At 38.3% G+C, this 12,216-nt stretch overlaps 1 protein-coding gene across 5 annotated transcripts in view; it reads right to left on the bottom strand.

The window, feature by feature from the left end:
• PCNX2 (pecanex 2) overlaps positions 1 to 12,216 on the bottom strand; it is a 149,766-nt gene that overhangs the window by 107,767 nt on the left and 29,783 nt on the right. For 4 of the 5 annotated variants that reach the window (XM_085576784.1, XM_085576786.1, XM_085576787.1 and 1 more), the window contains 4 exons: positions 7,518 to 7,653; positions 4,334 to 4,476; positions 3,037 to 3,190; positions 2,905 to 2,937 (listed from right to left, as the gene is read on the bottom strand). In XM_085576784.1, the coding sequence (XP_085432910.1) occupies positions 2,905 to 2,937; positions 3,037 to 3,190; positions 4,334 to 4,476; positions 7,518 to 7,653 (466 nt within the window). The remainder of the gene's footprint in view (positions 1 to 2,904; positions 2,938 to 3,036; positions 3,191 to 4,333; positions 4,477 to 7,517; positions 7,654 to 12,216) is intronic. The other variant, XM_085576785.1, reaches the window with a different exon arrangement.

Genomic DNA, 12,216 nt, shown 5'->3' with positions numbered 1-12,216 from the left:
GAAAAGTGTATGTGCTCAGTTCTACAGAAAAGCTTACAGGGACAAATTACAAGTACTTTATAAGTACCTTATGGGATTTAGGAAACTGCCTATGATAGGTACACAATTGAGTTAGCTATCTGCTTTGGTACATAACAGGACTGAGACAATGAATTTATGCAAGAGATTCCCTAAATCTTGTTAAAAGCATGACTGCAATCTTTCAAGTTAAAATGCCTTTGTAAGCCCAAGCTAGATGCTGAGCTACAAAGATGTATTATGAGGTGTTTAGAGACAAACTCTCCTGATCCTTCTACAGAGCCATTTACTAAATGTAAAACCTTGCCTAAGGTTTTTCTAAAATCTTTGAGTGCACATGACACGGATCTCTTGGATCTCTGAATTTTAATACCCTGCAGTCACCAGCAGGTTGCTTGTATCAGGTCACTAACAGCAAAATATAACACACTTTGGAATGGACTTGACTTTCTTCTCTCCACCACTCCAGTGAGGAGGCTGCTCCCAAATTTCACCATCCCAGAACTACATACCCCTGTGTAAACAGCACCTAAAGGCCACCAGCTCTCTGTGGACCACAACTGGAAAGACTAAAGCTCCAGCTGACAGGAAAATTAGACTCCCATATTGTAGCAGGCACCAGTATTAAACCTGCAGCAACAATAAATGCCAGCTCTTCCTCAACAGCAGCAAGTGAATACATTGACACTCAGGAGGAGTTTGGAACAAAAGCTTATGGCATCTCCAGGCATAAGCACAGTGTTTTCTGAACTCACTGGATTCTATTTTAAAGCAGTCTTTCAAAATGCTACAGGCTAGAGATGACAAAATCACATTAAACAGAAACAAACTCTCCACATGATATAGGGAAGAAGTTTGGAACCTCCTTGGCAGCCATGGATGACATAAGGCATTAGGGATCCATGAACAGAACTTAATTCACTGTGCAGATCTGAGGCTCATAATGGTTTGTTTCATACTCAAAAATATCTCATCTGCATTTTCATTCATGGGTATGACACTCATGGGTGTGATACTGATCATTCTTCAATTGATCTGTTGTTCTGCATCCTTACGTTAACATCAAGAGATATTATTGTCTTCAAATTTAATGCAATCACATGAATTATGAAACATTACATGGAATATCTCTTCTCACCTTCTCATTCTCCTGTTTCTGAGGTGCTCAGAATTTATTTGTAAAGCAAGCCTTTACAAATACATGTTGTGTTAAAAAGTTATAATGTAGAAATTGCTAATCTACTTTAGCATGACAACATCTCCAGCTTCAAAACCCGTAGTGGAAAAACTTCCTAAATTTTATTTCTATTGGAGTCTGTATAGTGCACCAAAAAGTTTTCAAGAGATTATCCCTAAGAAAGTTTTAGGGAAGAAAAGGAAGATGGGAATACACCTATTGTTACTTTTTTCCATTGCTGCATGACATAGACAATACAGCAAATAACACTTGTAATAGTACTAAGAGAACCTGAAATTCAGACCTGGATTCTGCACAAAAAAGAAAAAGTTCTGTTTAAACACTACCTTGTGTTTAATACTATAAAAGCATATGAGCTGGATAGGTTCATAATGAAAGTTTTATTAAACTGTTTGTCACCCACTTTAAACAAATGTACGCATTACTAATGTCTGATTAGGTGCAAACTACTTGATTACAGTTCACATTATTACATCTAGACAGATTTGAGCTGACAAATTATATTATTTTACTCACACAATCCCCCAACTTTTCACTGAGACTGGACCATTTCTTTAACGTATTGAAAATATTATCCTACAATGGGTAAGTTGCTGTTTATTACCTTTCTCTACTTTTAATGCAGACAGGTATTTCCTATGAATGCATTATAACCCAAACCACCATAACTTCACCCCTATATAATTGGCATGGAAAAGAAACAGAATCTTCTGAAATCCAGCTAGTGAAGTGTGCAGTATACATATATAAATAACATCATTTTCAAGTTCAGCCTGTACTTCTAGCCTCTAAACTGACAAAAATAACTGCTCCCTGCCAAAGGGAATTGATCCAGCAGACCTGAAATTTTCAACATGTCATTTTTGAAACCTAAGGGAAGAGAGGGCATCCTCAAAAATATTCAAAGAGCTAAATAAGAAGGCATTATGACCACTGAAATGTCTTCCAAGATCCATAAATCAAAAACACTGAGACACCGTGATAGGTGGAGCGGTAAGGTTGAAGATGTAAGATGCCGCCTCTAGAACAGCCCTATAACAGGGACAGACTTGTGTAAAGAAGTGGTTCTCTACAAGGTGGTTGGCACCATCAGAGTTCAATTTCTTGGATATATGCAATAAAAAAATCCCATATCAATCAGCAAGGATTCTTGCATCCTGCATTCACCCAAAGATTTGGTGATTTCTTCAAGACTCAAGCACAGAAACTATGATGATACTGTTAACAAAGGGAAAACACCTGGGGCCATTTTAATAATTAAATCTTCAGTAGCAGATTTTAAAAATAAAAATATCAATCCCCAGTCTCAAAGAAAAAAAATACAGAAAAATCCCAACTGAGCAACAACTGAACTGCTAGTCTGGAACTTCTGCTCTTTTCTGTCTGTTTCTAAAGAAAGCAATGAAAGATTTGTGTGATGTCACAGGATCACACATCAGCAAGATAGTCCAGATTAATTTTTTACTGCACATATTAACTTAAAGAAAAAGCACTTTTCTAATAGCAGTGATAAATTCTAATAGCTTAAACCTAATACAAAGTCTTGAAATCACAGATGTATTTTTCTTTTTCATATATCAGCTTAAACAGCAAGTGACTAATACCTGTGTTTCACTGAACAACCAGCTGTTTCACAGTACACAAGAGATAATAGAGGAGAAAGACTTGTTTTACTGACTGAGACTTACATGTATGGGCGAAGCAGGATCAGGCTGAACACTCTAAAAACAAAGCAGAAAAAAAAGATGTTTGCTTATGAGATTTTTTCTTTGTAGAAGTTAGAACAGATTTCAGCAATTGGTTATGAACTTGAGTCCTACCTTGAGGAGAGAATATTGGCAGCTGGCCATTACAAGACAGAACAGCAGAACCCAAATGTCTTTACAGAAGCCTTGGTTCAGAGTCAGGAATCCAAGAAGTGAAACAAGAACTACTAGAAGGACAGCAAACACATTTTCCTTTATATCTTCTGTCCTGTGTGAATAAAAGTTTTGGAGAAGCACAAATATTTATACATTCATCAGAGCAAGGCAGGTGCATTTGTAGCTGGTTTGAGCTGTCAGTGCTGCAGCTATCAGAATTCACTGGATCCCATAACTACATTTCCATGTTCAACAGTATTTCATCTCCATGCCAAAAACCTTGCCCAAAATGATAGCTAAAGCATGATAGGAAAAAAAGCCATATGCACTGAAGTCTAATATCCCTTCCCATCTCACTTTCCAATTAGAATTCCAGCAGGGAGATTATTTGAGTGTAGAAAAGTGTATGCTTATAAAAGCAAAACCAAACCAAACAAAAAAAAACCCAATACATGAACAATTACAAACAAAATCAAATACCCAAACACTTTTAAATGAGGAAATAAGGCATTCCATTAATAAAAAATATACATTTGACAGTAAAGAACTGCATGAAAGGCCAAATTTGTCAACCGATGTTTTATTTGTTTTATCTGTTCTGTTAGAACATGGAAGCTGAGATAAAAACGCTGTCAATATTCAGGCTATAACAAAAGAGCTTATCAGCAGAAAATAGTTCCATGCAATTGAAACATAGAGATAAGACACCACAAATAAGTAAATATCTGCTCTGGACTTAAAGCTCCCTGACATGCAGCCTGATTTCTGCATCAGGTAAAACTTCCATCTGAAATTTCTGCTGTGGAGCCCATGTTAACCCATATGGCACAGCACCCCCAACAGAAGCAGAGACAAATAAACTTGAACTGGAACAGGTGCAGCAGCTCAAAAAAATCTTCACCTAAATACCATTCTATAAATAATTTTATTTTTTTCAACATTGGAGTACTGGGTTTACAATACCCTGGGACCCTTCTACTACTGATTTTCTCATCAGAATCATTGGATCTATAACATCTGTGAGTTAAATTACAGACTAGTCTAGAAGCCTGGCACCTGCATGAATCAAAGTCTCTACCTGAAAACAAAGGGTAGCAAGAACCACCAAGGCCAACCCTGAACTTCAACTTAAAGCAAAAACACATCTATCTACTCAGCCTGAATCCTCCTTCTCTAGTGGTCAGCACTGCTCTATGGACATGAGGAGCCACCCACCTTAACACTATACAGAGCAGCTTTAAAAGAAAAAGCTTACCTGTCCAGTAATGCCAACAAGGTAAGACGATCATACCAGACTTTAATCCACTTGCCAGGGAATATAACAAATCTGTAAAACTGCCTGTTCAGCTTCCGTTGTGCTGAAGAACATGAAGAATCCTCAGGGTCCTGGCTGGTCTGCTATAAAAACAAATGAGAAATACACAAAACTCTCTCACACAGCTGCCAGCAAAACAGGTGTCTAAAAGGCCAAACTTATATCTGAAGTATCTGATCTTTTTATTTCTAAAAGGGGTAGTGGGTGCATATTAACATATTTATTTCCTTAATTTTAAATTTGAAACAAAAATATCACACCAGCTTAACTGTTGTAGATGAATAGAAGCTATATTAATTATGGAGCTCAATAGTGACAATATGCTTTAAAAAGCAATACTAAATGTTAATTTTAAAAGTAATTATATTTTAGTCCAGTACATATCTGAAGTTTGGAAGATTTTCCCATGTATCAGGCTAATTACAGCACAATATAAAAACATGACAGGACAAATCCTTCGTTTTAAATTAAAAAAAATAAGTAGGCCTTAAAGTCTAGAGGTGTGACTTTTCAACTTTTCTTCCATAACACAGCTTTGTTTATCTTTTCAGAGATACTTTGAATACTACATTAGGTATGCCTCATCAAGAAGAGCAAGAGGAGGAAAAAAAAATTGCAAACAAGCACAAATAGCATAATTTAAGAGTCTCTAATCATCCCATCATAAACATAAATCCACCCTTTTGAATATTGCTTTTCCCAGATTCTAAGGCTTTATCCAACTCTTCTCTACAACTCTCCTCCAACTATATGGAGACCATCAGCCAAGCCTGCAAAGCTAGACAATAGATGAAAAAAAATCTCTGCAAAGAGAAGCAGTGAATTTTTTTTTCCAATGTAGATCATTACTGATGTTATGGAGGGGGAAAAATCAATAATTTTTCTTCCAAGAAGAAGAATTTGGGATTTCAAATTACTGTGAAGTCCAATGGCTTTCAATCTCCTCCTAGGCAGCTTTTTACCCGCCCCTCCTTAAAGATAATTAATCAACAAATATACTTATTATGGAACTCTAGGAAATGTCTACATTAGTTATTTATGTTAGATTAACATTCCTAGTCAGGGCAGGGGATTTCTGTGTGAAGCGATTGATTTTAGAATCATAACCATTAGCAAAGCACAGTTTTTTAAACAACCTATCCAATTGGACAAAGGAATTGTTACATTCTTTTCTCAGAATATTGGAATAATTTCTCATCTTCCCTTTCCAGGAGAAGGAATTTTACACAGAGTTGACACATGACAATGTATTACTGTGCATCAGCTGGGAAACAACTCTGATATTCTCAGTCTGCTGGCAAACATGAGGTGAAACAGGCTAGCATAAGCTCTGGAGAAAGAAATTCAAGTTTAGGCATTTTATCTCATTCCTCCAATTGACTAAAAGTGTACAGCCATGCAGGGCAAGGGAGCTCAACTGCTAGTAGTGCAGGACAATCTCTCATTTTTCTGAGCACTGAGACGTGCAAGGGGATGCTGGGCTATTTGGCATTCTTTCCTTTATTAACAATTCTGAGCAACTTAAAAGCCATGAGACCAATCGCAATCCTTTCACTATGCTGACTTTAAAATCTGAAAATAGTTTATGTAGTTCAAATTTTAGTATTTTTATTAATACTTTAAAAAGTAACTTAAACATAGGGTTGGGGCATTTTTAAAGAAAAAAACATGTTTTTAAATATTACAGTTGTTAATACTGGCACAGTTTTGTTTCTCTTGGGTCCTATTACCCAACAGAAAGTAAAGCAAAACTCAGTCTGCTGCAGTCATTAACTTCACAGGTCTAATATAGATTGCTTGCCATAACTAGATTTAAAAAATCAAAACAGTGGCAGAGAGTTCACTAAAAACACCTGAGGATCTGATTGTTGAGTCCCCAAAACAGCCTAACGCGCCTTTCTTTAACTGAGTGCATAAGTGAACATTTTGGCTCCTGGGGGACTGTAACCTTTGGATGAAATCCTCTGTGCGAGTCTTGTAGTGCTTAGGCGGGAGTCAGATTTTTGAGCTGGATTTGGGAAACTCTCTGACTAGCCCTGAGCAAGTCACTCAAGTCTGTTTCTCCTATAAGAAAGGGCTTATAAAAATTCACTTCATAAATTTATATGGTGTCAGCAACAGCCTGAAGCCCTAGCTTCATTGAAATGAATAACAATGCTCTTCCTGACTTCTGTAGGCTCAGAATTTCATGTTTAAGAAAAAAAATTCAGAAACCAGGACATTCTGAAATTACTGCCTGGCCAGGCTACACATTTGCTAATATGACCTTGAGGAGCAGTCTTCCTAAAAGACAAAGAAGAAATGACAACTGTTCTCTAATTTACAGGCAATTTACAAGACTATAAATATCTGGAAAACATCAAAGCCTTTAAATGGAAGACACAGTCCAAATATGAAAGACATTATTTGGGACGATTTACTGATTTTTAGTTTAAAATAGTTCCTTTACGCAAGCTGCTTCTAGCTAAACGCTCCTGTGTGAAATCTAAGATGAAAGGCAATTAACTGTTATTTTACTGTTATTCATAAATACCAAACTAGAATTTGGCATGGCAGAGAGAAAGTCAAAGGTACTATAAAAGGAATTATAAAAACAGATTATAGCCCTAAGTCACAGACCCCAAACACTGTGAAGTTCATGTCCACATAAGACCATGCAAACTGAAGTCTCAGGGCCTTTTTCTTTTACTAGCTGCATTGAGGAGGTGGCTTCAACATTCCACAGCAAACATTCAGAGGTCTGGTTGCCCAATTCAGAAAAGTGAAACCAGACATGAGGTTTTATGACAGCAATGAATCTGGAATAAACACTTCATACTATTAAAATCTGGTGGTGTGTCTAAAATCCTAACAGCTGTGTCCTCTTCCAAATGAAATATGGTTGAAGACAGAAGATTAACTTTTTAGGTGACAGAGTCTTTAAATAGTCCCCTAGGACACTACTCATTGTCAGTAGAAAACAGCTGAGTTGCATCCATCAATATAAAACACATCTTCTCCCACATGAGCAATACTAGGAAAAGCAGTATAGCAAAATCAACAAAATTGTCTCAGGAACAAGCCTGCAGCATTTGTTTATTGAGCAGTTCATCAAGATGCTAGAAATTCAGCTATAACAATGTACCCGTGGGTTTTCCGAAAGGGTCCTTCTGGCCACCATCAGCAGGAGCTGCTGCTGAAGTGCACTGGCTGCTTGATCCCCAGAAGACGGTTCTTGGCTCTCTGAAGTGGTAGTACTGGAGGAGCTGAACTGTATTTCACTGTGCACAGAGGACAGGAAAGAAAGATATTGTTTTAAGCAGCAATATTTTCTCAACAATTCTGAAATATTACACTACGGGTTGGCTCACAGGACTTGGGAACTTTCCACCTTCATATCTAGCACAGATCCACAAAGCAGTCAACACCCAAATTCAGATACACTTGATTTACTACATCCACCACAGAGAAACAGATACTTCTGTATCACAGCTTTTCTCATTCCGAGATGAACACCCTCAAGGAATCACACTTCAGAAGTGCCTTTTTCTGTCCATTGACAATTTAAGTTTAGAGATGCACATCTACAGAGCAGAACTGCAAAATAGATACTGCAGAGATCCCAGAATAGCTTCCAATGAGCTCACTTAGGTACCAAGCTAAGTCTGGTTTCACCTGCACTGAATTCAGTGAGTACTGCTTTACCCTGCTGAGAATTGAGGCTACAAGAATTTCCTTCTGCCCTAACAAGATAATAATACATAAGATAATTCACATAAGGCTAGTTCAAATATCCCCAGTGTACTGAGTGTAAACTCAACTTGGGAGGGCCCTGAGCAAGATATTATTTATTTTTTTCCTCACATTTACTGTTTTGTGTTGTAGTACAACACCTAAACACTTGCAAAAATCTGCACTTAGAGCAGCAGTGCCTGTTGGGTTGCAGAAATGGTGTTACATGACCTGATTGACTGGGTTTCAGAGACAACTTTATTGGAATGAAATAATTGTCACTTGGGAAAGAGCTCTAGTTTGAATACTTCTTTCTAATTCTTTTCCAAATGGGATTTATACACCAGGCACTCTGCTCCAAGCTCATTGCCCCACTGCCTCTGGGTACCTGCTTTGGGCTCTTACTACTTTCACATCTACATGAGGTGAAAGCATCTAAGTGCTCGTGCAAGGTAGTCAATATCTGTTGTTATCATTTTACATAAAGACAAGCAGGAAGAAACTAGAGCAATCTGCCTACAGTCAGCCAGGAAGCCTATGGCAGTGCAAAGATTAAAACCCTCCTCTTGCACACCCTACATTTGCCCCAAAGGCACCTTATTAATTTTCATTAACTCAGCTTTCCTTACCTTTCATCACCAAGGTTCCCAAAGGCTCCTAGGTAACCCTTGTTAATGTGCTAAAATTGTGGCTGTCCTGCACATGACTGGCTGTTAACTTCAGCTCCAGTGGTTAGCATTGTTCTGGAACACAGCTCAATGTCTGGATTACTTAAAAGAAGGACTGAAGTGTCACACCAACAGGAACACTATCAGCCTTGGGATGTCAGCAGAGGAGCAATCCTGCCTCTGGTTTCTGAGCCAGGTGTTTATGTTTTAAAAGCCTTGATTGCTATCAGGCTTGAATTCCAGACCTGATATTCACCATCTGCCACTCCAGCAGAACTCTCAGCTGAGCAGAAATGCTCCTGACCCTAATGGCTTCCTCTGCACTTCACACTCCCCCTGCTACAGACAGCAGCATGATCCATTCCACAGAGTCAGGAAAGCTGTCATGTTCCTTTTGGACAATACTAGCAAATGAGAACGTGGTCCACCACAATACACTTGATGTCCCAGCCACGAGGCAGTCCTCTGTAAGACTCATCTCCTTTGTCAGCAGTTATTAAAAAAGCAGTACAGAAGAGATGGGCACACATCCAAGATTCTGGATCACAACCATAAGATTTAAGCAGGAAGAAAGTAGAGGAAGCCTTGAGGAATGTCACTAGGAGTAAGATTCCCACAGATATGGACTACAGAGCAACCTGGTCCAGTCAGAAGGAAGGCAAGGGATTTTTTTTGTTTGCTTCCTCGGGATGAGGTGTCCCATTCCTTGTCATTATGGGTGCAACCCTGAGTCTCCCTGTTCACAGTAGGAAAAAGGCAAATTTAGTCCAGGCTATGTACTAGCCTGGGAATTCCCACCCAAAAGGTGACTCAACAAAAGAGCAGGGAAATAAAACAGTGGTTACTCATGCCTTCCTAAATGAAGAGTCAATCTTTACTAAATTGCTGCATCTTTAGCTGTCTTTCTACAAAATCCAAAAGTATTTTGAGATCAGACCACATCTTTAATCCCAAATTCACCAAAAATGGAAATGGCAGAAGGACAGATGGATGGAACAGAATACCCAAGGAGTTTAACACTTCTCAGAAATCAAAAATTGTTTACTAATAAGGCTTCTTCCAAGAATAAATCTAGGAAATCAAATCATCTCCCACCAGACTTGAAGTTAACCAAAAAGCCAAGAGTTGACACAGTCTGTTTTGTATTTACATTAAAAATCCATAACTCTGCCTCTCAGCAAGTGGCAGAGGAGACCACAGGCAGCCAGGACACTGACTGTGGGGAAGAGTCAGAAACTTTGTAAGTCTCAAAAAGCATTTAGGGCAGAGAAGTTGCAAAGGCAGAGCTAGCAAAGCAACAATTCCAAAATCAGAATCTGTCATCTGGCAGTCATCAGCCTCATTTCTCTGTATCTTCTGATTCCCTCCTGATCTTCCATTTCCTTCAGCTCCTGTTTGCTGCTTTTGTCTTCCTTATCCCTATTTTCCACACAACCTCCTTCTAACATTCACTTGCTACCCCCAAAGATGAATTGCTTGCACAGCTACTTAGAAACTGTACATCTCATCTGACAGCATTGCTATCACACTGACAGCAAACACCAATAAGAAATGCAATGAAGGTGTTTGTGTTTTTGTAAGCCTATAAACTAGATTCTATAAATTTATTACTATATATAAATAGGAACAAACACTCTCTAATCATAAAATCATTATAACAGAGCTGATCACACTATAACACGGAATCTTGCTAAACAGAAAAATCTGTTCATTTGCAGAATCAAATTAATATTATCAAGATCTATCACAGTAAACTGCACTGCTAATGTAAGCAAAGGTATAATTGAACTAAATTTTGAATAATAAATTATTAACTAAAAATATATTTGATAAACATATAACCTACACAGATGAAATTCAAAAGCAACATAGCACCCTCTACTGATAATTGGATATGAAACCAGAAATATTTTTCTTGCTCATAATCCCATTTTGTAAGAACACTCAGTAAGCATAAGGTAGTGGAGCAATCATACAACACACAGAATGTTTCAGGATAACCACACAGTGCTGGAAAAATCTTCCTTCTCCTTCTCTGTTTAGCCTGTTGCCTTACACCACTGACAACTTGTCCTGAGCCATTCAAACATAATCCAGCCTAAATCATCCCCTTTGTTAGGATTAGTTTGCCTTGGGTCTGAACCCCCCATAAGTTCATTGTACAGGCACACCACAAAGAATTCCCTGTTAACAAAGCTGTTTTGCAGGTCTTGGTTAAATTTCATTTTAACATGTACATGGGAGAAAGAACAGGTCCTCACATGCTAAAAACCAGAAAGATCACACTGGACTGCCTGAAGACAATTGTCTGGGTCCTTACAGAGCTTACAGTGTTCAATAAATATCCATAGTGATAATAAATAATACAGCTGAAATCTGTGTGTAATACTCCCTAAAATACTGCCCTTTGGTGATGGCAAGCAGCTATGGCTGTGAAGAGCCAGAAAGCAGCTCAGAGTTGGAAATGTCTCCTCCTACACACCCAGCAAGCTTCTGGAGTACTGATCTGAGGGGCACCCAAAAGCACTGAACTGAGACCTGAGCGATGAGGCTGGACAAGATCCAGCCAGTGCTGACAGCACAGCAGGAACTCAACACACCCATACCTTGTGCTTTTTTGAAACAGCCAGTTTGTGGCTCAAATGGAGCTGTCTGAACTGATGCTGCTCCAGAAAGCTGCCAGCAGCAATCTGACCAGAGTACTGCACAGCTCAAGACTGACACTAAGAGCCATTAAAATTGTGGACTAAAATTTTCTTTTAAGAAAATGATGGCTTACAGTTCCCAAATAATCAAATAACAAGACTTACACTAAAAAGCAACTCAGAGCATGTAAGAAGATTGAAATATGCCAGTGCTAGCTGCATTAGCAGTGGATCATTATGTGACAAATCCAATCAGAGGAAACAGAAAAAACTCAGAGGAAGCATTCTTCAGTTTTTTTGGTAAGCCCTTAGCAGCTTCATAAAGTGTAAAATTAATTCAGAATGTGCATCTTAACTTTCTTCTGATGGCAGCTCAAGCTAAAGATGAAATCACTCTTAAATCTTATTTTGCTAGTAGTACAAACCTGTATTTATACACATTTTACTACAGGATTTGGGTTCAATTTTTGGCATTTGTTTTAAATAGCAAAAATAACACCCCTAACAACAATAAGGCTGACTGATTTACAGAATGTAAAAACTGGATGTAGTGATATACTGACATAATAGGTAGGAAAGAGATCAGATCACCGTTGCAGTGTTGCAATAGACTGCAAAACAAGCAGTGGTACATATTAAGTCAGCTAGTGTAGATGGACAGAAAGGCCTTGTAAAACACGTTCCCAAAGGCACTGTGGTCAATATGAAGGCAGGAAGTGATGAATGCCTTCTTACTCAAAAGTTAAGAATGGGGTCCATTCAGTACTCTCTTACTTTCCAGTATTCAGATACTTTTATG

This window comes from Lonchura striata, chromosome 3 (genome assembly GCF_050655825.1).
Source record: "Lonchura striata isolate lonStrDom1 chromosome 3, ASM5065582v1, whole genome shotgun sequence".
Lineage (NCBI taxonomy): Eukaryota > Metazoa > Chordata > Aves > Passeriformes > Estrildidae > Lonchura > Lonchura striata.
This window is presented reverse-complemented; position numbering and strand designations above follow the sequence as displayed.